Below are 26,438 nucleotides of genomic sequence, written 5' to 3'. Positions count from 1 at the left end.
ATATTTCATGAGCTTTAAAAGATGCCCTTTGTCATCCTAGCTATAAAATTATGCCTGACAGGTTAGAGATTTAGCTTTCTTTATTGCTAGCCATAGTCTTGTGGTCAGTGAACTGCACATTTATCACACAATTGAGATTTGTGCTGCCGGTGTTTTTATGATTCTTTAGGGAAATCTTTACCTTTGTTGAAATAACAGCTATTGCCCCAAAGTCAGACATTGATCTTTACTTAAGGCTTTGAAATATCCCATTCTAGTTCACTGTTTTTACTGTACCAAGGGCAGATATAGAACCTGGGATCCTGGATCTACTCCACCGTCAGCAGGATTTTAGTAATATATAAGAGGTACACATATAAAAAAATTAAATCAGGGGAACAGCATTAACTTCAGTGGTGTTTTGGTTTTCTAAATTAGAATTCTCCTCCCAAGAAAGAAATCACCCAGGAAATACTTTGCAATCACCTTAGGAAATCATAATTAATAAATGTGACTGGGCTACCTGATAATATATTCCTGGTTTCTATTACATCACCTCAGACTGTTTTACCTGTCAGCCTGACCTTAGACAGAAAGGCCTTGAATTCAGAGAGAAGGACTGATATACAATTCGGTTAACTGGTGCTGTTGCAGTCTGCTACAGGGGTAGGAGGTGTGGGGTAGGAGGCGGACGTGCCTGTGATTAGCACCAGTTCCTAAGGAATGATCGAGATTTACTTGTGAACAAGCCGATTACAAGGCCATCCCAGTTCACATCACCACATTAACATCTCTGTTCAGTACCTGAAAGCAGGGACGGTGCAGTCTCACAATATCTGGGAAAGCTAAATTGCATTGAAGCGCTCACATCTAAAAGCTTTTCTCAGTATAGCAGAGGCTCTAATGGGTAACTGGGCACATACCATTCTGCACTCCCTGCTGTGTTTGTGATGGGATAGAAAAGAGAAGCAAAAGGAAAAAATCAGGTTGGTTCATAGTAGAATAATTCATATTCCAACTTCCAGGCTCAGAGAAATTCAATTTACAAGATACAGAATAGCTCCACATTCTGAGAATACTATGTTATATAGCTGCCCCTTAATACTGTAAACTAAGGGCATGATGTTGCAAGCTGCTGAGCATCTCTTGAATAGTAGTGAGCACTCGAAACCTGCAGTGAGACTTCAATGGGATTGGTGGGTGCTCAGCACATGACAGGATTGGATACTAAGGAAGTGGTCATAGGAGGCTTCTTAATGCACCAAAATAACCTGTCGTTTTCTCTCCCATCCTCTTGTCTGTTCTGGCTCCCCCAGCCAGGAATAATCTCCTTATCTGATACGCTCACACTTCCAAGGCCTTGGTAATGACTCGTGACCCAATCATTGGTTTTGGAAACAAGAATATCTCCATCTCTGGATGACAGACACTACATACAGACAGGCTGAGTCAGTGATAAAGCCAAGAGGATTGCACAAGGCATCTTTTGCTTAAAAGGTTCCCCTTTTCACATTTTTACTGCAGTCATTTTATTCTACACATTCCAAAATAAGGGTAGACAACAGAAGCATTGCCCTGTCTCCTGAAAACTCAAAGCTATTTTTTTATTTTCAAGAACCTCTCCACATCTCAGGCTGATCCTTGTCAAGGCCAAGCAACCCAGAGTGAGTGAGTGAGTGAGTGAGTGTGTGTGTGTGTGTGAAGTACTAGTGAAAAGTGAAGCCCTGGAGACTTAAGTCCTCTATTTATCCCTAAAAAGGCAATGGCAGAGCAAGTTTCCCCACATCTCTCTGCCAGTGTGACTGAACCTGCCTTTGACAGGGTCACCCATGATGGGAGGAGCCAGGTTCTTCATGGCCCATTCAGTTTTTACTGTCTCTGCTTAAGCATTCAGCAAGAGGTGGTGGGTTTTGTGATGTGGACATCTTTCTACTGAGAACTAGTCTGACACATTCATTCATAGAGACCACTGAACAGTCACTGCCAAACTCAAGGGTTAAAAAATTATGAGTCATGCTCTCAGAATCATGAGATTGGCTTTAAAATCATAAATGTTGAGTTCTTTATAGTTGCCTTTTGATTTTTTAACTCTTTGGTTCACATTTTCAAGCTTTTTTTCAGGATAGAGGGATAAGGGCTAGAAACTTGCTTTTTTTTTTTTAAATGAAAGTTTAGATTCTCACATAATCACATTACTCTAGGAGCTGTCTCTTTAAGAAAAAACACCAACTGTCATGAGATAAAAATCACAATAGTCAGCAACACTGCAGTCAGCACATGGTAACAACTTTCAGTCCCTATTTAACTGGTCTGGTTTTAAATCAGTGACCTAGAGATGAAAATGCTATATCTTATTAAAAATCTCCTCCAGTCACCCCCAACTTTATTCACTTTACTTCCCTAGAGGTTTTGTACGGTGATCACCCTCCTTCTGACAAAATGAGACTGGATGGAATTTATTTCAGAATTCCTCAATGATGCTGCTTCCTTAGCTACAGCACTCACTGTTGGATACACAAGATCTTCCCCCCTGCACAGGGGTTGAAATTGTCTTTGCAGCACTCTTACCTCGGTGTAGTGAAAAACCTGGGTCTCTTAACTAGGCTTCTGGGACAGCCAGTGTTGCCAACCCTCATGATATTGACATGAGTCTCATGATAATTATTAAGCAACAGAGGGTCCTGTGGCACCTTTAAGACTAACAGAAGTATTGGGAGCATAAGCTTTCGTGGGTAAGAACCTCACTTCTTCAGATGCAAGTAATGGAAATCTCCAGAGGCAGGTATAAATCAGTATGGAGATAACGAGGTTAGTTCAATCAGGGAGGGTGAGGTGCTCTGCTAGCAGTTGAGGTGTGAACACCAAGGGAGGAGAAACTGCTTCTGTAGTTGGATAGCCATTCACAGTCTTTGTTTAATCCTGATCTGATGGTGTCAAATTTGCAAATGAACTGGAGCTCAGCAGTTTCTCTTTGGAGTCTGGTCCTGAAGTTTTTTTGCTGTAAGATGGCTACCTTTACATCTGCTATTGTGTGTCCAGGGAGGTTGAAGTGTTCTCCTACAGGTTAACGTGGCCATCGCTTATTTTACATTTTTATGGCTGACCTGGAACAACGCTTCCTCAGCTCTCGTCCACTCACGCCCCTTCTCTACCTACGCTACATTGATGACATCTTCATCATCTGGACCCATGGGAAGGAGACCCTGGAAGAATTCCACCATGATTTCAACAGCTTCCACCCCACCATCAACCTCAGCCTGGACCAATCTACACGGGAGGTCCACTTCCTAGACACCACCGTACAAATAAGCGATGGCCACGTTAACACCACCCTATACCGAAAACCCACCGACCGCTACACCTACCTTCATGCCTCCAGCTTCCACCCTAGACACACCACACGATCCATCGTCTACAGCCAAGCACTGAGGTACAATCGCATCTGCTCCAACCCCTCAGACAGAGACCAACACCTACAAGATCTTCACCAAGCACTCTCAAAACTACGATACCCACACAAGGAAATAAAGAAACAAATCAACAGATCCAGACGTGTACCCAAAAGCCTCCTGCTACAAGACAGGCCCCAAAAAGAAACCAACAGAACTCCACTGGCCATCACCTACAGTCCTCAGCTTAAACCTCTCCAACGCATCATCAGTGATCTACAACCCATCCTGGACAATGATCCCTCACTTTCACAGACCTTGGGAGGCAGGCCAGTCCTCGCCCACAGACAACCCGCCAACCTTAAGCATATTCTCACCAGCAACCACGCACCGCACCATAACAACTCTAACTCAGGAACCAACCCATGCAACAAACCTCGATGCCAACATATCTACACCAGCAACACCATCACAGGACCTAACCAGATCAGCTACAACATCACCGGCTCATTCACCTGCATGTCCACCAATGTTATATATGCCATCATATGCCAGCAATGCCCCTCTGCTATGTACATTGGCCAAACTGGACAGTCACTACGCAAGAGGATAAATGGACACAAGTCAGATATCAGGAATGGCAATATACAAAAACCTGTAGGAGAACACTTCAACCTCCCTGGCCACACAATAGCAGATGTAAAGGTAGCCATCTTACAGCAAAAAAACTTCAGGACCAGACTCCAAAGAGAAACTGCTGAGCTCCAGTTCATTTGCAAATTTGACACCATCAGATCAGGATTAAACAAAGACTGTGAATGGCTATCCAACTACAGAAGAAGTTTCTCCTCCCTTGGTGTTCACACCTCAACTGCTAGCAGAGCACCTCACCCTCCCTGATTGAACTAACCTCGTTATCTCCATACTGATTTATACCTGCCTCTGGAGATTTCCATTACTTGCATCTGAAGAAGTGAGGTTCTTACCCACGAAAGCTTATGCTCCCAATACTTCTGTTAGTCTTAAAGGTGCCACAGGACCCTCTGTTGCTTTTTACAGATTCAGACTAACACGGCTACCCCCCGATACATGATAATTATTGTTTTCCTTAAAGCCCCAGCTCCTGGAGTCAAGTGGATATGTGATTATTTCAGCCTTCATTCTTAAAGTAAAAGTAAGTTTCTAGCCCTCGTGCCTATGGAGAAAGCTTCAAAATGTGACACTCGTGCACTCTAAAGGCTCAAAAAAACAGAAGCCCAATAAAAAGAATGCCAAATCTATTATTTTTACACACCTCATCCCTCTCAGATTTTGGAAGGCACTTCAGATTCTTAGACCTTGGGTTGAGTGCTGTAGCTAGCTTTAGAAATCTCACATTGGTACCCTCTTTGCATTTTGTCAAATCTGCAGCAAAAGTGTTCTTAAAATGAACAACATGTGCTGAGTAATCATCTGAGACTACTATAACATGAAATATATGGCAGAATGTGGGAAGAACAGAGCCGCAGACTTACAATTCTCCCCCAAGGAGTGCAGTCACAAATTTAATTAACACATGATTTTTTTTAATGAGCGTCATCAGCATGGAGGCATGTCCTCTGGAGTGGTAACCAAAGCATGAAGTATAATACGAATGTTTAGCATATCTGGCACATAAATACCTTGCAATGCCGTCTACAAAAATCCCATGTGAACGCCTGTTCTCACTTTCTGGTGATATTGTAAATAAGAAGTGGGCAGCATTATCTCCCGTAAATGTAAACAAACTTGTTTGTCTTAGCGATTGGCTGAACAAGAAGTAGGACTGAGTGGACTTGTAGACTCTAAAGTTTTGCATTGTTTTGTTTTTGAGTGCAGTTATGTAAACAAAAAAATCTACATTTGTAAGTTGCATTTTCATGATATAGAGATAGCACTACAGTACTTTTATGAGGTGAATTGAAAAATACAATTTATTTTGTTTACCATTTTTACAGTGCAAATATTTTAATCAAAATAATAATATGAAGTGAGCAGTGTACACTTTGTATTCTGTGTTTTAATTGAAATCAATATATTTGAAAATGTAGACAAATATCCAAAAATATTTAATAAATTTCAATTGGTATTCTATTGTTTAACAGTGTGATTAAAACTACGATTAATTTTTTTAATCGCGATTAATTTTTGAGTTAACTGCGTGAGTTAATGGCGATTAATCGACAGCCCTACATATTATTAATAAAATGATTTATAATTTACACGTTTTTCTTCCACTCTCCAACTGTCTTTTTCCTCGGTTGTGGGAATTGACTTGGAAATCCTGGAGTCTGAGCCCTGCGCAGCTCAGGGGGCGAAGCCTGGTTGGGGTGTGGGGCAAAGTTAGCTTTAAGCCATCGTTATGCCCTCTCAGGCAGATCCTCACTGGTATAAATTGTTGGAGTTAGGACAATTTACACCAGCTGAGGAGCTGCGCCTCCGAATTCTCTACCTGGCCCGTAGTGTCTAGCACAACTAATTAACAGCCCCAACAACTGCTCTAAGTTATGAGTATCTTGAACGGGCGGTCTGTTGGCCGTTCCCTCTCCTGGGCATGCTGCTACGTCAGGGCCATTCACCAGTGAGGAGACCCTTTATGTTGGAATGTGGCCCACAATTAGGGCCACTAGTTGTATACTGGATTTAGGCTGTTTTTAACTGAGGAAGCATGTACAGTAATTGCCTTAAGTGCCCACCCAAAAATCAGTAGAAAGCAGTTGCTTAGTATAGATGTTTTTAAAATGCTGAACAAACACTGTCCTGGAAATCCTGGGGCTAGTTTAAAGGATTCCTTAAGATCAGAGGGTTGCCTAATGAGAGGTTGGGTCCTTGGTGTAAGTTCCACTCTAGGCTGATGGAGTGATGCTTAGGTTTTGTGTGAGTATGTAAAAAGAAAGTGTCATGTATGGCTTTATATGCAACCCTAGCCACGGAGAACACTGAGCATGTCATTCAACTTTACACTTCAAATATGCTTCCCTTTTGTATATTGAAAATTCTACTAACTCAATTTTAGATTATGCAAAGAAAGAGGAAGTAGCATGACTCAGCTCTATGCTACAATGGCTGGAGCAGATCCAGACCTAGCAATCCTTTGGGTTTTCCTTTTCCTTACCAAAATACAAGTTTGCAGCTTGGATAATGTAAAGCATGCAGTGTTTGGGTAAGGAACGCAAAATGGGCAGTGTGCCTGCCCTGGTCCTTGTGTCAAGCAGGAGCTCTTTACATTTATGGGAAATTCTGCGCTGCAGAATTAGGAAGAAAGCACAAAATACAGAAGGGCTCAGAATTTACCCACTGCCAAACTGCCAAAGAGGAGCAACTTTCTGAAAATGTCACCTCCTTCCTAGCTATAGAATTACAAGGAAGGTTGATGGTAATAATAATAAATAATGCTTTGTACTGCTAGAGTGACTTCCATCTGAGGCTATCAAAGAACTGAATAGACGTGAATTCATTAAGCCTCACCTCACACCAAACTGGTAAATACTTTTACTATAATCTCCATTTTACACAAGTGGAACTGAGGCATAGGGAGGTTAATGATTTGCCCAAAGTCACACAATGAATCACTGGTGGAGCTGGAATAAGACTCAGGAATCCTTATTCCCATTGCCTCGTTCTAACAGCAAGACAAAACAGCTTCTCTATAAATCTTAACTGTCTAAAAAACATTCCTGCTCCTCTAACCATTTTGTTTCACAGAAATGAGGGAATATACATCTTGGAAGTAAACTCGTCACACTAGGGAACTCTGATGTGCTTGTGTATCAACAGTATTCAAAACAGCATCCTCAAGTCCTTAACTCAGTCCTCACTCAGCTTCTAACAATGTCAACGTGAGTTACAAGTGCTCTGCAGCACTCAGGATTTGGCTCATAAAAAGGGATCTGATGTCTGAGTAAGAATTGAGTAACAACTTCAGGAGTTGGCCCTTTAACTTGTTGGCAAAAAGTGAGCCTATTTGCTAGTATCTGATGATGAAGTAAGGTCTTTACAGATAAGGTCCTAATTTTTTATCTCACATTCAAGTTAATACCTACCTCTGTGCCTTTCAGACACTTGCCTCCATTGTGAAGATCACACATCAGTCATTTTTTACATAAACTGTAATCAGGAGAGGTTATCCAGGCTCTTCTTTTTAAACTACCTGCACTTTATCTATTAAGGAAACCAAGGTATTGCTTGCATAAAACAATGCTCTGGGTTGTATATATAGGTGAGAATGCGTGACCAGTGTCAGGAAGCTTGCATCATATACTAACCAATTGCACATTGCACTGGAGAGGTCACCAGCCAGCTGGACCACCACTTCTATTTTTTTGAGTATCCTTTTTGTAAATTTTAAGAGACACTTGCTTCAATTCCAGGATATTGTCTGTTCCTTTACACTTTGCCAATCTCAGTGACTTGTCTTTCCCCCCCACAGTACTGACTGTTGCAATATGGCAACACTGTAAAACAGAGTAACCCAAAAGCAGCTCAAGAGAAGGGAAGGGGAGCAGCTCTCCATTCACTTAAAAGGGGGACTCCCAATAAACACTTATCTTATCTGACCCAAAAAACTCTGTTGAACAAAAACGGAAAGTCAGACCTAAAACCTCAAAAGCCAGGGAATTCAGGCCTGTTGACTCTGGGGCCTTAACTCAAGAGAAAACAAAGAACCATAGGAATATAGGACTGGAAAGGATCTTGAGAGGTCATCTAGTCCAGCCCTATGTGCGGCAGCAGGACCAAGTAAACCTAGACCATACCTGACAGGTACTTGTCCAATCTCTTCTTAAAAACCTCCAGTGATGGGAATTCCACAACCTCCCTTGGAAGTTGGTTCCAGAGTTTAACTACCCTTATTATTATTAGAATGTTTTTCCTAATATCTAACCTAAATCTCCCTTTGGGAAGACTGAGTCCATTACTACTTATCCTACCTTCAGTGAACATGGAGAACACTTGATCTCCTTCCTCTTTTTAACAGCTCTTAACATATTTGAAGACTGTTATTAGGCTGACCCCCCTCCCCCCCAATCTTCTTTTCTCAAGACTAAACATGCCCAGTTTTTTAAAGCTTTCCTCATAGATCAGGTTTTCTAAACCTTTTATCATTTTGTTGCTTTCCTCTGGACTCTCTACAATTTGCCCATATCTTTCTTACAGTGTGGGGCCCAGAACTGGACACAGTACTCCAGCTGAGGCCTCATCAGTGTCGAGCAGAGCAAGACAATTACCTCCCATGTCTTGCATACAACACTCCTTTTAATACACCCCAGAATGATATTATCCTTTTTTGCAACTGCAACATATTGTGGACGCATATTCAATTTGTGATCCACTAGAATCCCCAGATCCTCTTCAGCAGTACTACCACTGAGCCAGTTATTCTCCATTTTGTAGTTGTGCATTAAGTGAAGTACTTTGCACTTATCTTTATTGAATTTCATCTTGTTGAATTCAGACCAATTCTCCAATTTATCAATGTTATTTTGAATTCTAATCCTGTCTTCCAAGGTGCTTGCAATCCCTCCCATCTTGGTGTCATCTGCAAATTTTATAAGCAATACTCTCTACATAATTATCCAAGTTATTAATTAAAATATTGAGTAGTACCAGACCCAGGACTGACTCCTGTGGGACTCCACTAGATTCGCCCTCCCAGTTTGACTGTGAATTTCACTTTGAGTATGGTCTTTCAAACAGTTGTGCACCCACCTTATAAGTTCATCTAGACTGCATTTCCCTAGTTTGATTATGAGAATATCATGTGGGACTGTGTCAAAAGCCTTTCTAAAATCAAGATATATCATATCTACTGCTTTCCCCCTATCCATTAGGCCAATAACCCTGTCAAAGAAGGAAATTAGGTTGGTGTGGCATGACTTGTGCTTGACAAATCCATACTGGCTATTCCTTATATTGTTTAATAATTTGTTGCATGTTAAGAACAAAGGTCAGCTTGCGTCCTGGATATTTAGTCTGGCTTTTCTAGCTTTTGTGGGTTTAAATCATGCCTTTACAGTTAATTGTTTGTTTGTTTTTTAATAAAAAATGTTTTTTATTGTTTTTATTACGGTTCTTCGAAACTAAAACAACCACCAGTTCATTGTTTTCCTGTACATTTCTCCTCCATTTCTAGTATCAGCCACCAGCCTGTACTTGCATGGAGGTGTAATGAGTGACATAATGGGTCTCTACAATCACTGGGTTCTATGATTCACTAATTCAGCATGATAAACTGCCTCTCCAGAAGAAAGTTTCTTAAGTAATCATAAACACAGGAAGGCTGACTTCATCATCTACCCTCATGTCCACACAGCATTGAAAAGAATAAGGCCATGTCTACACTAGCACTGAAAAGAATAAGGCCACGTCTACACTAGCATTTATGTTGGCAAAACTCAGGGATATGAAAAATACACCCCCCGAGCGACATAAATTTTGCTGGCATAAGCGCTCATGTGCACAGGGCTATGTCGGCGGGAGACGCTCTCCCACCAACATAGCTACTGCCACTCGTTGAGCTAGTTTTATTATGTTGACGGGAGTGCTCTCTCCAATCGGCATAACGTGGCTACAGGAGCGCTCTTACAGCAGCACAGCTGTGCCGCTGTAAGCTTGTAAGTATAGATATAGCCTAAGGATCTTGTGCAGACATCTAGTCCATAGCATCAGGGAATTATGTTATCACCTGTGATGTCTTGACTCGAATACCACAGTTCATTCTTGCATGTGTAGGTGGGACTATGCTATATTATAAATATGTTACGGGATATTGCTACAGCCCAGCCTCTACAGGGCTATAACTTGGTCTCAGATATGCAGACCAGATCAAACCACATTAGAACATGATTCCACAATCTGGGGCCAGGTGCAATTGACTGGTGTAAATCAGCATAAGTGTAACTAAAATCAATGAAGCTACAGCAGTTTACACCAGCTGAGGATCTGGCCAATGTTACTGTCAGCACAGACATGCCTCTAATGCCCTGCCCACACTATGGCTAAAATTGTGCTAACAACAATTCTGTTTAATCTCAGTTGTTGCTACCATGGTTCCCTTGACCAGCGTGAACAGGAGGAATTCTTGTAAAGAATTGTAGACACCATAAATATCCAGAGGCTCAGTCCCAACAAAACTCCAATTCATAGACAGGATCTTAACTGACATGCCCAAATCTTTAGCTTGATTACGGAGAATAGTTAAGGGCCCATCTACACTATTAGTTGTAATTACCTTGTAACCAAGTCAGGGAACAGCTGTATTTTAATGCTGTAACCAGTCCCCTGATATAGTGATATCTGTAGCACAGACTTGCTCATAGATGACTTGGTGTGAGGGGTCATCTTTAACAGTTTGGCTAGCACAGTACTCGGGGGGAAATAATATAACTATGCTGACCAGACCCACTGAGCTAGAACCCAGCTAGCATGGGAACTTGTCATGTTTTCAGTTGCTTTGTGGACAGGCCTTAATTGAAATGATCTGAGCACCAAGATATATTGGAATTCACGTCCAAATGATCTGGATTTCCTTACACAGTACTAAAGAGTTAGCCAATAAATGTTACACTACACTTCCATTTGTCTGATAATGAAGTTCACAGCATGGGACACTAGGTTAAACTTTTACTAGATTTCCAAGTCCAGGGTGCATTAGTTGATATTTCCTATTTACAGACAACAATGGGATTCTGCTATAATTAAAAAATGGTTACCTGTGGTCAATAACTGTTACATTGGAAGGAGGGATCCCCAAAATAGCACAACTCTGTACAAGTTCATTCTTACGAATCTTCCCTTGATTGTAGTAATTTCCTGAAAATAACAAATGCAGTAACACTATTTACTTTACTTCAATTTAGCATGGAACAAACATCTCCATCCTCAAATCCTCAAAGCATCAAGCATATGTAGTACCACATGTAAGATCTGAAAGTACTTAGTACTAGGGTTCCCCACCTGAGGAAGAGGTACGTTATGGGGAGCAAGTCCTATAGCTTATGCTCAGGAAACACTCCCTTTGGCCCAGTGTAAAGTTTTAGGACCCAATACACCCACACTCCTGCCTTGACTTCAAATGGAGTTGCACATTCATCTCTTAGAGCAGAGTTTGACTCTTTATAATTAATGAGTTCTCTTGGCTGGAACACAGGAATTTGCCATACCAAATCAGATGAATGGTCCATCTAGTCCAGTATCCTGTCTCTGACAGTGGCCAGTATCAGATCCTTCAAAAGAAGATGCAAGAAAGCCCATGATGGATAATTATGGAATAACCTACTCTTAGGGAATTTTTTTCCTCTCTCCTCCCTCAATCTATTAATGTCTGGCTTATGTCCTGAAGCATGAGGGTTTATAGCTCTCTTACGTTTTTATCTTTTTTAGTGTTACAGCGAACAATCTTATTATCTGTATAAATAAATGTCTAATCCCTTTCTTACTACTACTAACTCCTGGCCTCAATGATATTTTGTTGCAGTGAGTTCCATGGGTTAGTTATGCTTTGAGTAAAAAAGTATGTTATCCTTGTAAACTAATAAAATTCTAGCAAGTACATAAACTGATGTCTGTGTTCTCACATGTTACCTGTATGGGAATCACTGATATCTCATGATGTTAAAACTATTTGTCAAGGCCTTTTTACAAATATAGGGGAAATCACCTTTCCAATGAGAGAGGACCAAAAGCTCTTACTATTTTACAATAGCTAGGTGGCCTCCGTTAAATGAGATGGTACGTTGCAGTCCAGTTCTTGGCATACAAGTATCTACAACACAACTGTGATAACTGGTCTCCTTAGGAAAGACCAAAAAATGAACTCCTTCCTCACTACTAGAGGTGGTAGGTCAGACTCTGTGTTGGCATAAATCAGTGTAGTTGCACTGACTTCAACAGAACTACACTAATTTACACCAGCTCAAGATTAGGTCCTCAGACTTCAGAACAGCAGTGTGTCAGTACTGTGTAAGAAACATGCCTACCTAATACTTATGATTTAACTGACAATTAAAGGGCTTAAGTTTCCAGTATGGTCATAAGCACTTTTCATGAGCACTAATATTCACATAAAACTAGAATACTGCAATAATGAAGCACTGTCAAAATTAACGAGACACGTATGAGATTTCCTATCATTATAATCTCTGTGTCGAGAAACTAATTCCTCAGAAGTCTGCACTGTTTCTAAAACAAATGTACTAAGTAATGTTCATGCAGGAGCTAATAGAGCAGAATTTCAAAGCATTTACAGAACCAAGAAAGGAATGTTAAAATATGTGAAAACCGCATTTAGAAAACAGCATTCTGTAAAACTTATATGGGACCAAGGCTAGCATGGAACCAGGATTCATTAACTTAAGACACAGGCTGCTTCCTGATTTAATTATTTTCTTCTCATTCTGCCTTCATGTTACCTGGTCTGTTTGTTAGCAAAAACAATGAGGAGTCCTTGTGGCACCTTAGAGACTAATAAATTTATTTGGGCATAAGCTTTCGTGGGCTAGAACCCACTTCATCAGATGCATGGAGTGGAAAATACAGGAACGGAAGGGGATTGCCTTACCAAGAGTGAGGTCAGTCTAATGAGATAAATCTATTAACAGCAGGATACCAAGGGAGGAAAAATAACTTTTGAAGTGGTAATGAGAGTGGCCCATTACAGACAGTTGACAAGGTGTGAGTAACAGTAGGGAGAAATTAGTATTGGGGAAATTAGGTTTAGGTTTTGTAATGACCCAACCACTCCCAGTCTTTATTCAGGCCTAATCTGATGGTATCCAGTTTGCAAATTAATTCCAGTTCTGCAGCTTCATGTTGGAGTCTGTTTTTGAAGTTTTTTTGTTGAAGAATTGCCACTTAGCATGAAACATGAAAAGTCCAGGTTAGAGCTCAGCTGGCCTCAGAAGGCGTGCTACCCTGTGCAATATGGCAATTGCCACCAGTTATAACTTCCGGGCAATAACATGAAAAAGTCCTGCAGAGTTTTAATGTGTGATTCCAGTTTGTAGTCAGCTATTCTGAATTACACTGAACTTTTTATTATTGTGGGGTGAGTCATCAGAAACTAGCATTCATCTGGTGAAGTGCTGCAATCTGAGCTGTCAAAATCAGCTTTATATGATGCTCAGAGTGAAACATTAACCTCAGAAGAGACAACTTTTCTTATCACAATAAAATTTAGACTCTCTTACTGCAGCCCAGAAATGTGTCTCTTCAGGAGGCTCTGATACTGATCATCCATGGAAGGGATGACTTACTGAGCTAAACATCAGGTTGGAACTCTACAGCTTTCCTGGAGGCAGAGGCTCAGATCCCAGCAGGATCAACTCAAACCTAAGTCCTTCCTAGGTACATTGAAATACTTCTGTACAGTTTACTGTGTGAGAGTCTTTAAGAGACAGAAAAAATAACAGGAGTACTTGTGGCACCTTAGAGACTAACAAATTTATTAGAGCATAAGCTTTCGTGGGCTACAACCCACTTCTTCGGATGCATATAGAGTGAACCATATATTGAGGAGATATATATACACACACATACAGAGAGCATACATACATGCTCTCTGTATGTGTGTGTATATATATCTCCTCAATATATGGTTCACTCTATATGCATCCGAAGAAGTGGGTTGTAGCCCACGAAAGCTTATGCTCTAATAAATTTGTTAGTCTCTAAGGTGCCACAAGTACTCCTGTTATTTTTGCGGATACAGACTAACACGGCTGCTACTCTGAAACCTGTCTTTAAGAGACAGAGACTCTGCTTCTAATTCTTGTATCTTAATGATCCCAGGATACTATTGGAAGGAGCGAGGATTTTCCTCAGCAAAAATTTACTCTGCTATTATGCAGTGTGCTGTATGCTAGTGAGTTGCTGACCTCCACTGCAGAGATAGCTATGCTTCAGTGACAATGTATGTATACAGGGCCAATTTCTGTCCTTGGATTACACGGACACAACTTCCACTGAAGTACCTTAGGATGACAGGCACTACATAAATGCAAAATAGCATTATTGGCCAGCCATTGGTACTGAAAAGCATTGAGTGGTTAGTATTCCTGAACCTCATCCATGGAATTCTCTCAGTAGAGTGGCAGCTACTAACGAGAGCTATTGGGGTGTTAGTGCCACCAGTTATTCACCCTGGACTGTGTGACCAACAACAATTTGCTCACAGTGCTCTAATTCCAATGCATTCTAGTGGCATTTTTGGTTGTGATCTGACAATTGAAAGTGTGATGGTTTCTAAGTAGCCATTTTGCCTCCATTTTAAAATTTCACAGAAGAAAATAATGGGAACCTTAATACAATATCTGATCAGCCTCATCTATTGCACAAACAAATGAAGGACCAACCATCTGAATCACAGGATCCTAATATGAAATGAAAAAGATCTGTAAGTCCATCCCCTTGCAAGGGCAGTTCCCTTACAAAAAAATATGAGTGATTAATCTGAAGCAGCACAAAAGACACTTTTTGATATGTGTGAAATCTCTGTGACAAGACTATTGCCAACGATTGTAAGGAAATTGATTTAAAAAAAGATTTACTTCTTTGGAAAAGCTGTGTAATGGTAGCATACTTGTATATAAGTAAGGCTGCGAGTCTGTCACGGAGGTATGGATTCCGTGACTTTCCGTGATCTCTGTGACTTTTGCAGCGGCTGGTGCTGGCTCAGAGGCTGCCCGAGACAGGAAGCCCCTGGGCCAGCAGCAGCAATTTCGGTGTGTGGGAGGGAACTCAGGGCGCCCCCGGACACACACACCCCGAGCACCCGCAGCCCCCCACCCAAGTTTTAGTTAGGCAGGTATTTTTAGTAAGAGTCATGGACAGGTCACGGGCCCGTGTATTTTTGTTTATGGCCAGTGACCCGTCCATGACTTTTACTAAAAATACCCGTGACTAAAACGTAGCCTTATATATAAGAAATGCTCTAGACTGAGCTGGCTTGGTGGCATTGTGCTAACGTCTCTGCACAGTTGTGAGAAAGCCAAATGGGGTCCAGTTCTGGTCTCTCATGATCCAAGCCAGCAACAACACACTGGAGGCTGCATATTCAGCTCTGGATGGGTGACAGACTTTGACTGATAACAGAGTAACACCAATGGGCTCCAAATACTCCATCCCGGTCTTCTCACCTAGAGAGGTTTTAATAACTTGAAGCCTTGAGAATTGGGAACAAGAGTTGAGGGTAAGCTACCTAGAGTCTTGAGACCTACAGAGGGCCCCTTCTCCCATCAAAAAATGACTCAGATGTGCATTTGACACTACATAGTTTGTAATAAGGAAATTCATGACAAAAAGATTCTTGATCCTTAACTCACATTATAAGCTCCTTGGAGCAGGAACCCTATCTTTTATGTCTGTGCAGTGCCATGCACACTATAATGTTTTATAAACAATCATATGTTTGTGATTCTACACAACTAAATGTCTTTCTTTTCATTTCTTTGCGCTATTATCTAAGTAACTGTAAAGTGTTTTGGGAGGTACAATTGGCATGGAGCTCACTACCTCAGATATCGTTTTATTATACTTTTTACCAGTGGTTCCTAACCACTGATATCTATCACAGTACTAGTACTTCAGGATTTGGGGAATGGTCCTCTGGATGTACCCCTCCCACACACCTTAATCATTAGCCTCTCTACTGGTCTCCATGAGTTACCACGGCCTACTTTGCATTAAATTATATATGTTCTAGCCTGCTATCAAGTGGGGATTGCATCAAACTATAGTCCCGCAAGAGTAGTCTGAAGGGTCAGTTAGAGTGCAGATGTTTCTGGAGCACTATGAACTGAATAGCATGGTGATGTTTTAATGCATCACCATCATATTGCGTCAGGCACAACGATGCAATATTGTGTTTTGTCACAGTGTACTGATATTTTGTAAGCGATGCTACAATGTATCATGATGGGACAATTACTTCACAATGGAGTGCACATCTACTACAAGGCCACACATAACATTGTGAAGTTGTAACATACAGTGTGATGTTGTGGTGTACTGAAGTCATAATGTGGTAAAATAGGGTTGCCTCCAGGATTGTCCTGGAGTCTCCAGGAACTGAAGATTAATCTTTAATTAAAGATTATATCATGTGATGAAAACTCCAGGAATACGGCCAAGCAAAATTGGCAGCCTTGGGTATGACACAACTCAGTTACATTATATCATTGTCAAGCGGGGTGATATCATGAGGATGTTGGCTACATCACAAAAGCCTGATTGGGTGATGTCACCATGGGATGCAACACAGGTAATGACATCATGGCATGATGATGTCACAGCATGAGGTGTCACTGGGTGCAGTGTGTTGGCATTTCCCTCATCTGGTCAATGTTGGCCAGACCCAACCCCCATTCCTCTTTCTCACCCTCCCTCCCTCACCTGAAGAGCAGCACAGCAGCCAGAGTTGGGCCCGAAACCTGCCCAGGCTGAGGATTGTGGGAGCAAAGAACATTGCTTCGTCATCAGGGTGCGCCGTCACGACCAGGGCACGTACGTCATCGGCCCGCGCTGGTCCCGCCGCACACAGGGTTCGGTGTCCCCAACCCGCGCCGCGTCGTCGCAGCCAACGCGAGCCCAGCCACACCAGCGCAAGCAGCGCCGCCAGGAACGAACCCAGCAGCGCCAGCGCCATAGCGACCGAAACCGGAAGGGACCACTTCGTTCCGGGCGGGAACAAGGACAAGCGGCAGAAAGGTTCCGCGCCTGGAAGGGCTTTTCCCTGAGCAAGGCTCTCTTCTTTGAGTGAACCCAGGAGGGAGTGACAGGGATAACACGCAGGACTCACTCCCTTCCTTCACTGCCCTTCCAGAACTGGCCCACCACATGTCCCCCTTTGGGGAGGGGAAAATGAGCCCCTTGCGGGAATCCACCCAGAATGGATTCATGCACAGAGAAAAGAGTTCCAGTCTCCCCACTCTGCAGGTTCCCACTGGGACATCAGAAAAGGCCACAATGGGCCCCACATGCGTGTGGTTGTCACACACACACCTTTAAAATCACCTCTACCAATGCGTGTATTTTGCTTTGTCCACAATAAATGAATTAACAATGCTTATAATCACTTGTATCCCTATAGTCCCAAGACTGTGCTAGATGACATACCAGCCTCATAGGAAGTACAGTCCCGCTCCAAAGAGTTTACACACCAAGTTCTTCCCTCCTGGTTTGGAGGCTCAGGTGAGATCCTGCAGTCAGGTCCAAGTGGATGGACCCTTGAATTCTACTGAAATCTGGGATCTACTCATACAGATCCAGTTGCAGGATTATGACTTTACGTTGTAAACTTTTTGATGCAAGGACTGTCTTTATTATTTGTGTCTTGGACAGCACCAAATACATGAAGTTGACAAATAATAATAAATATAAATATAAAAAATGTAGGACTTGAGATCATATAATTTGTTTATCCCATTGCTGCCTTCTAATGTAGATTACAGAAGCCACGTGAGTTGGTTGTAATCTTCTAAATCATATAGAACTGAAGGAGCAGTAGGGTACGAGGAGCATGCCGTCAGAGATTCCAGACACGTTCAGACCTCTGTGATGCACAACTATTATAACTGTGACAACATGAAATAGAAGGCATTTGGGTGCAGATTAGAGGTTGAAGTTACCATGAGAGGGAGATGGAGGGAATAGAGAAACAGGAAAAAATATATACATTAAAATTAGAAAAGTAATAAAATATATTAAGAATGTTTTTCCTGGGGATGTGCAAGGTAGAAGAGTAGTCAGCAAGGGTAACATCTGAACCACTTGGACAAAAGGTTGTAGAGCAGGATAAGGACTACGGTCTGGGGAAAATCAACATTAAAAAAGCTAAAAACTAAAAATACATGTACATTTGACATCTTACCTGCAGCTTATCTTGTTTTTACTGTTTATCTTGTCTATTTAGGACCTGAAGCTGTAGAGATTTGTGCACATGCTTAACTTTATACATTGTGAGTAAACCTACTGAAATCAATAGAACCACTCACAGTCCAGAAAATTAACCATGTAAGTGTTTGCAGGTTTGATATTATAGATTGTAAACACTTTAGGGCAGGGAGTGTCAGATCTCAAACTTGTACAGCGCTTTAACACAATGGGGTCCTATTACTGCAATATAAATACATTTTAATATAATAATAAAAATAATAAAGTACACCCAGCTGCTAGAGTGTCAACCACCAAATAAATATCTACAGTAATTATATGGACCATTACACCCCCACAAACATTGAAACAGGGCCCTTCACACTCAATGGGGTCTACGTGAGCATGGAAACGAGACTCACTCCCTAAAATATTAAAAACTACATCCACTAAAAGTCCCTTTTTTCCTGTGAAGAATGCCTGAGAATTGGGATCTCTCTGTGGTGTTATCACATTTAAAATTGCATGTTTAAAAAAAGATTATATAATTTATTTGCTGTGGGCAACCTGAAAAAGGGATATTTCAAAAGAAAAACTCACATTTTAATTGCCTCACTAAGACATTTAAAAAAAAATCCTTCCTCACTAGAGGGAGATGCTTGAGAAAAATAGCACAAAATTAATTACAAAATGTGAGTCTCCCTGAAATTGAAACTTGGCAAGACTATGTCTCTGTTTTTCTCTCTCTCCCATTGCCCCTCAACCTATACAGCATGTATGAAACATTCACAGTGTAAAATATATTGCAGACTTGCCAAGTCTCATTCCGTTTCAGAGGGTGACTCCCTTAATGTAGGATTCATTTTTAAGGTAGTTCTAAAAATTATCTTTCACTTGTGTTGAAGGGTTTTGCTGTGCTCCTCTAATTGGAATAATTAATTTCTCACTCATTCACATTTTCACATCTTAACAGCTTTGCAGATGGATTTTTAAAAACATCTTGTGTGCATTGATAATATGTAAAGCTCTTTTCTCCCCTTTGCTGTATTCACTCTTATTTTAATCACACTGACATTGTGCATGTATGGGATTTGGATTTGCCTTCTCTGTTTATATGGCCCCAACCTATACAGCATTGCCAAACATTTCACCTATTATAAAATATATTGATTTGACCTTATTTGGAGTGTGTATGGAAAGACAGTTTTTCTGGGTATAATCCCATTAGTTTAATAAAATATCTCCAGAAAAATAAAGGATCATCAGTCTATTGCTGGCTCTGCTCCTGCATGCAGGGTCTTGGCAAACAGAACCACTGCAAGCAGAACTATCGCTCACCCGCTAATATTTAATGCACAGGTCTCATCATCAGGCGTTGGAATTGCTAATTTTGAGATGACAACACTCGGTCTGCTCGTGTTAGTGCAACATATTGTCCTGTAAAAGACTACAAATGATTACAACCTCCCCCCGCAAGTGTCACACCGTAACCCTCTCCTCCACTGCTTAGTGTCCCCACCCACTATCAATGGCTGGCACCTGCCCCACGTCCTTTCTCTCCTTCCCACGGTGAGTTCCCCGTCATGTTCTTGCCTCCCCCCCCCCCCCGCCTTTGCCTAGACCCCACCCTATGGCCATGTCTCTGCTCCCCCATAGTCAGTGCCCCCCTTGCCCGCTCCCCACTAAATAGCGAAGGCTGCCCCCTCCCCTCCGTGAGTCTCCCCTATGGCCATGCCGCGGGCACCCCGCTTCTTCCCCCCCATTGGGGGGGGGAGCCCTTTACCGCTGCACAGACCGACGGGTCCTGGCAGCAGTATAGTGACACCCCTCCTTCCGCTGCCCAGAAACGGATCGGCCCGGTCCGGTGCTACTGGGACTCCCATGGAGAATAGGAAAAGGCCGAGTGTTTGTGATCCGCCCCTGACAGTGGGCAGAAAATGAGAAACGGGCCTCCGGCTGTGCGGGTTTGTTATGTAGCTGTTAGGACCCGGCCAAAGGGGGAGGAGCCGCCCAAGCCGGGGGGAGGGGAGACAAGATGGCGGCGACGGAGGAGCTGAGGCTGAGGTGAGAGACTCCGCGAGTCCCGACCCTAGCTAGAGTCGGCCGTCTGCTCCGTTCCAGCGCCGCGCTGCCGGTAAGAGGGGGAGGGTTTCATCGGGCAACTGGGGGGGAGGCGCTGCCGCCGTTTCGGGCATCGGGGCCTAGCGCGGCAGCTGTAAGGAGGAGGGGGCGGAGGCGGGGGCTCCTGGCCGTTCCCTTTCTCCCCGGGGACCCAGGAGAGGTAATGTTGGGCTGCCACCCCCCCGGGGCGGTGGGGCGGGGAGAGTAGGGAGAGCGGGTGGGGCTGGCATGGGAGGGGCAGGGTGGGGGAGGGGTGGGACGCAGAGGAAGGGGGGCTGGAGGGGATTGGGGGGGCTAGAGAGACTTGCCCATAGGGAGGTGGTGGGGGTGAGCTGTGAATGGCTCGTGGGGAGGTGGGGGCAGCGGGGGCGAGCATGAAGCGGGGGTGGGGTAGGTGTTTGGGGATGAGGGGATTAGGCCTGGGGTGTAGCAGGGCTGGCTGCTGCCAGCAGGTTTCTGGAGGAATTCCAGAGCATCGCTCTTCTCCTGGATGTCGGTCCCTCCTTGGGAGGGGAGGGGAGCAGGAGGCGTGCCGAAAACTCAACCAGCCGGGGACGTGGAGAGGAGTGTGCGATTGTTCGATGTACTGTAGTCAGTTTCTGAAGAGGTCCTGTTTACAGAAGCTGCGGGTTGGAAAGTGCAGTTGCTGCCCTAGAGCTGCCTGCCCTAGTCCTACACTGGGGTGGGGGCGGTGCTGCTGCTGATGCCGATGCTGACACTGAATTGTTGATTTAGGATCTGTAAACATCTCCCGTCTCTGTCATCTCTGTGATGTTGCAGGAGACAATGGAAGTGGCTTATTTTAACTGTTCAAACTTCATGGTAGAGAACTCTGTGTTACTCTTCAAAACTGGTTATTGCTATTGTGTATAAGTATATGGTGTTAATTGTAATCGGTCATCAGTCCGGTTTAACATTACCCACTCTTAATATTAAACAAGCATAAATACACATGCAGTTCTGAATAAACTGGTATTGCTGTCTGAAGTTCTTGTTTTTCATGCTTAGAAAAAGGTGTCCTTTAACAATTCTATTTACTTCATAATTGCAAAGAACTATGTAACCTAAGTGAAAAAACAATAGTGGGTCCAGGCTGTAGATATTTCCCCTTATCACTAGTGAGTTAACTTGGAATGGTAGGCTTTGTGTAAATATATTTACATTGTATGCTATTTTAAACCTACGGAGTCCATGGGTAATGAGTATTAGACCTATACTGGATTCATGTTTGTTATTTTATTTTATTTTTTGTTATAGACTTTATTATTTGAGGAGAAGTTGTGCTATATTCTCTTTTTAACATAGTGATAATTTGGTGATGAGGACCTGAATAAAAAAGATAACGACAGTAGTATGTTTGTTCACATAAGGACTGTGTCCAGATCTTATTTTTTGTTGGCCGTAGTCTGCATAGTAAAACGCCAGTATTTTGCCATTTCTTTTTGCCTAAACAACTATGAAGTTTGAAAAAGTATATAATATTTGAAGTGGATTTCTAGTCTGCTGAAGTCTAGTATGGGTGTGATGGGGGGAAGGTACAAACTTGTCCTAAAGCTAGGAAAGTTCAGATAAGTGGATTTTTTGTAGCTATTTTCAATTGGAATTATTTGTGAACGTGTCATTAATTTTTCTTGGCATTGCTCTCTCATATAGGTTCCTTGGCAAGGTTAAATTTTTGATATAAATTAATCTACAAAGTAATGTTTTTTAATTTGAAAGTGTATTGCATGTTATTGCTCATCTAAATGTACTACTGATGCCTGGGAATGAGCAAAATTTGGGAGCTTTCTTGCTGTTGGAGTTATAACTTGCATTTGGAAGTGGACAAAGTGCCGCAATGAAAGTGTTTTTCGTATTTAGTTTCATGTATTCAGTAGGTTAGAATACAATGCAGATAACAATGGTTGACCAGAATGTATTTTGAACATGTAATGAAGGGTTTGCTGATGCTAAAATATCAAAATATGTCATAGTCTTAGCAGGATAGAAATTAACACATTCTAAATGCTCTCAGAACCCATATAGGTTACTTATTTTGTCATCCACACCAGGCTTTCTGACATTTGATGGAATTCTAATGCAAAATTCCATTCATTCTGATCTTTTTATTTAAAGGGACACTATAACTAGAAATCTGATTTCAAAAAAATGAGGTCATAGTAGCTACACCTGCCTTCGAATCTCTTTCTTCAGTTTCTCTTCACTAGTTGTTGTGGCCTTATAATTACATCTTTCTGTCTTCTAAAATATTTATCTTCCCAGTGAGTGTAGGTGAGAGACTTTTACAAACAGGGGAAATGGACTCCACACAAACTGCGGGCAAATGTACAATAAAAAAAAAATTGCCCTCAATCTTTGTTATATTTATCTTAGTTGTTACTTGTAACAGTAGATTAAAATCAGCCAGAACTGTTTTTATTGACTGTCACATTAACTTTTTCTCTGTGTAACATTAGTCATATCTCTCTTTGTTCGGTGCGGGTCTAATTTTCTTTAAAAGCTTTGGGCCATTTTTATGTGCAGTATATTTAGCCTATCTTTCTCTTTATTTGTTGTGCTCTCCTTCAATTTGCTTTTTCAATGGGGATTTCCTTAAGTAGCCAAAACATTATTCAGTTTTTCTTTTAAGAAATATGTCTAACTTAAAAAAAAAAAAATTGAATGTTAATGATCATTGAAGTTGGAAGCCAGGTACAGTACATGAGAGTGCAATGCAGCACAATACAATTCTAAGGAAGAATACTACCCCTATAGTGGTTTCATAAAATGAACAAATGTTTCCTGAATGCTAGTCTGATGTTCTTATACTCATTTGTGAACTTTAGTCAAATCTGAACCAAAGTCACAAGTGAAAAATGAATAAATTAACTTCATGTGCCACATAGTCCTTCCACTGTAAATGATCCAGGTGAAAATTCTGACCTATGCACCATTGCTGTCTATAAATATTTACTTTGGTCTATTTCTAAATTATGCAAATAGTCCGGAATGTGCTCAATACATTTCCCACTTACAAGGAAATTCTCTGCTTCTCTGTCTAGAAACGATGTTGTGTGTGATGCTAAAATCTTCACTATGTTGCCTTGATTTTTATCCATTCTCACTGATAAATTGCTACAAGTTTGAAGTCACCTGGACCTCCTGGAGCTTCACCATGGAGTATTAGTCTACATGCAGAGAATTCCAATTTACTTTGGAGCTAAGGGTCTCTCAGGATACTTGTATGTCCTTGAATCACCACATGTCCAAAACACTTAAACAGTGCTCCCCAATTAGTCCTAGACTGCTTTGATATGCAGTGTTTTTGTTTCTTAATGCTTGAGGAGGATGTTGGTCTATGTGGTTTTTTTTAAAGTGACTGACTTCACCTCTTTATGACTTCAAAGCTTATTGCAAAATAGAGATCTTATATTTGTATGAAGGTGCATTAGTCAGCCTCTGAAAAAATCCTATTGTGCAACTGCTCGAAACAGTAAAAAAAACTCAGTTCAGACAAGTAAAATTTAATCACTGCCGGCTGGACCTAAAAATCCTGGGTGCTTTGGCTCACCGGATTATCTAAAGCTGAAAATAATAACTTTCTCACTGTCCATGTGTGAATACCTCTAAAATAAAAAAATCAGAAGAAATAGAAGACTTGTCCATCATGGTGTGATGCTTTCTTAAAGTCATTCTCTTGTTTCCTTCTGCTAGTTCAGGGGAAGTGAATTTGGTTAATCCTGTCAGCAGTCATCTTGAAGTGATACTGTATGTGCTTATCCCTGGGAAAGAGAGGAAAAATAGCCTCCATAGGTGTTTTTTTTGTTTTGTTTTTATGTTGCTCTAGGGAAACTGGTGGTGATGCATTGTGGAAAAACTGCTTTAGTAAGTTATCAGCAGAATTCCTGTAGAGACTTTACTGAAGCTGCCATGAAGGGCAACAAATTTGCAAACCATTTATGAGAGCATCCTCATTTCAAGGCAGATGACTAACAAATGCTGAAAATGTTTTAACTTGTATCCAGAGCATTTTATTAAAGAAAAACTTACGTATCCCTCTCTTAAAGTGTATACCTATTGATTCATGTTTAATCTGGAGACATTAATTCAGTTTTGTAGTTATAATGAATTTAACTTTTTAATCTCCCCCCCCACCCCCCCAAAAAAGGGTAAGTGGGTAATCGTGCAAAACTGCAACCTACAACTAATTAGTATTCTTAGTCATGACAAGATTTAGGAGAAATACTTTCAATAAAAAAAGCACATCCTTGATTGGTATCCATTGTAGATTTTTATCTTGGATTAATATATTCTTTTAAAATATTGTCTAATTATTAGTTGCCTTTGTTCTGATATACTGGGTGTCCATGTAAGAAGAGTAAAACTTGTGGCCTTGTCACACCATCAACATAGTACCTCTACTGGTCACAATGCATAATCTGGGTCAGAGTTTGCAATTTGCTGTGGTTACCCTGGAATCTGTGGTCTGAGCCTTCCAAAAGGATTGCATGTGTACCTGTTCATGCTTTCTGTTAAATAGCACATGCCTCAAACGCAGTACTGAACACAATAAATAGAAATAATCCTTTTCTCTGGAATGCCACTTTTCAATTTGGTATAGTATTTGACAAGAAGTTTGGTATTGCTTTTAAATTCTTTGAAAATTCTAATTTTAAAGAATATTGTCTATGTATCTAGAGTCTAAGCCTGAATTTGTCTTGAGCCCAATTGAACTTGTATTTTCCTCTGCTTCTGTGTACTCTGTGAAACACTGTGTGCTTGATACCCAAGGGCCCATCTCTACATGCCTTTGCATATCTCTTGACAGGACAGCTATCTATACTTATTAGTGGTAAAGATTCTGTGGTTCTTTTACTCTTTTATTATAGATCTTAATACTTGTTAAGTGTTATCCCATAGTTTTTTATGGGTGGAGTGCACTATACTGTATATGACCTAGAGATTATTATTGTACTAATGAAAGGCTATAATTTTTGAAAGTTCCATTTTTTTACAAGAAAACTAAATTATTTCAAGATACACTATTCCACCTAATTTAATAAACCAACAGAGGCAATGGGATTTACACTTGGACTGCTATTTTATTCTTAAATTGCCTCAATGTGAATTAATGATTGCAATGGTCCTAGAGCAGGGGTGTGCAAACTTTTTGGCCGAGGGCCACATCTGGGAATAGAAATTGTATGGCGGGCCATGAATGCTCATGAAATTGGGGTTGGGGTGAGGGCTCTGGTTGGGGGTGCAGGCTCTGGGGTGGGCGGGGAGTAGGGTGAGGGCTCCAGCTGGGGGTGGTGGGCGGGCCTGGGGATGAGGAGTTTGGGGTGTAGGAGGGTGCTCCGCGCTGGGACCGAGGGATTCAGAGGGAAGGAGAGGGATCAGGGCTGCGGCAGGGGGTTGGGGTGCAGGAAGGGGTGCAGGCTCCGACTGGGGGTGGGGGCTCTGGGGTGGGGCTGGAGATCATAGAGTCATAGACTTTAAGGTCAGAAAGGACCATTATGATCGTCTAGTCTGACCTCCTGCACAACGCAGGCCACAGAATCTCACCCACCCACTCCTATATCAAACCCCTAACCTATGTCTGAGCTATTGAAGTCATAGATGAGGAGTTTGGGGTGCAGGAGGGTGCTCTGGGCTGGGATCGAGGGGGAAAGGAGGGGGATCAGGGCTGGAGCAGGCGGTTGGGGCATGGGGAGAGGCTATGGGGTGCAGTCTCTGGGCGGCGCTTATCTCAAGCGGCTCCTGGAAGCAGCAGCCATGTCCCCACTTCGGCTCCTATGCGGAGCCACGGCCAGGCAGCTCTGCGCACTGCTCTGTCCGCAGGCACCACCCCTGCAGCTTCAGTTGGCCGCAGTTCCCGGCCAATGGGAGCTGTGCGGGCGATGGCAGCGTGCAGAGTGGAGCCCCCTGGCTGCCCCTACACATTGGAGCTGGAGCGAGGCCATGCCGCTGCTTCTGGGAGCTGCGTGGAGCGGCCCCCGACCCTGCTCCCCAGCTGGAGTGCCACAGCGCCGGAGCGGGGGAAGCCCCAGACCCCACTCCCCAGCAGGAGCTCGAGGAACAGCTGGC

At 42.2% G+C, this 26,438-nt stretch overlaps 2 protein-coding genes across 2 annotated transcripts in view; one reads left to right on the top strand and one right to left on the bottom strand.

Moving 5' to 3' along the window:
* PIGL (phosphatidylinositol glycan anchor biosynthesis class L) overlaps positions 1 to 17,278 on the bottom strand; it is a 90,403-nt gene extending 73,125 nt beyond the window's left edge. The window contains 4 exon segments of the mRNA XM_065418388.1: positions 11,096 to 11,195; positions 16,773 to 17,196; positions 17,199 to 17,260; positions 17,263 to 17,278. Of these exon segments, the coding sequence (XP_065274460.1) occupies positions 11,096 to 11,195; positions 16,773 to 17,196; positions 17,199 to 17,260; positions 17,263 to 17,278 (602 nt within the window).
* Positions 17,279 to 20,265: 2,987 nt separating this feature from the next.
* NCOR1 (nuclear receptor corepressor 1) overlaps positions 20,266 to 26,438 on the top strand; it is a 104,474-nt gene continuing 98,301 nt past the window's right edge. The window contains exon 1 of the mRNA XM_065418425.1: positions 20,266 to 20,385. The gene's annotated coding sequence lies outside the window, so the exon portion shown is untranslated. The remainder of the gene's footprint in view (positions 20,386 to 26,438) is intronic.

This window comes from Emys orbicularis, chromosome 17, assembly GCF_028017835.1.
Source record: "Emys orbicularis isolate rEmyOrb1 chromosome 17, rEmyOrb1.hap1, whole genome shotgun sequence".
Lineage (NCBI taxonomy): Eukaryota > Metazoa > Chordata > Testudines > Emydidae > Emys > Emys orbicularis.
The sequence above is the reverse complement of the archived record's forward strand: the minus strand, read 5'-3'. Positions and strand labels throughout refer to the sequence as shown.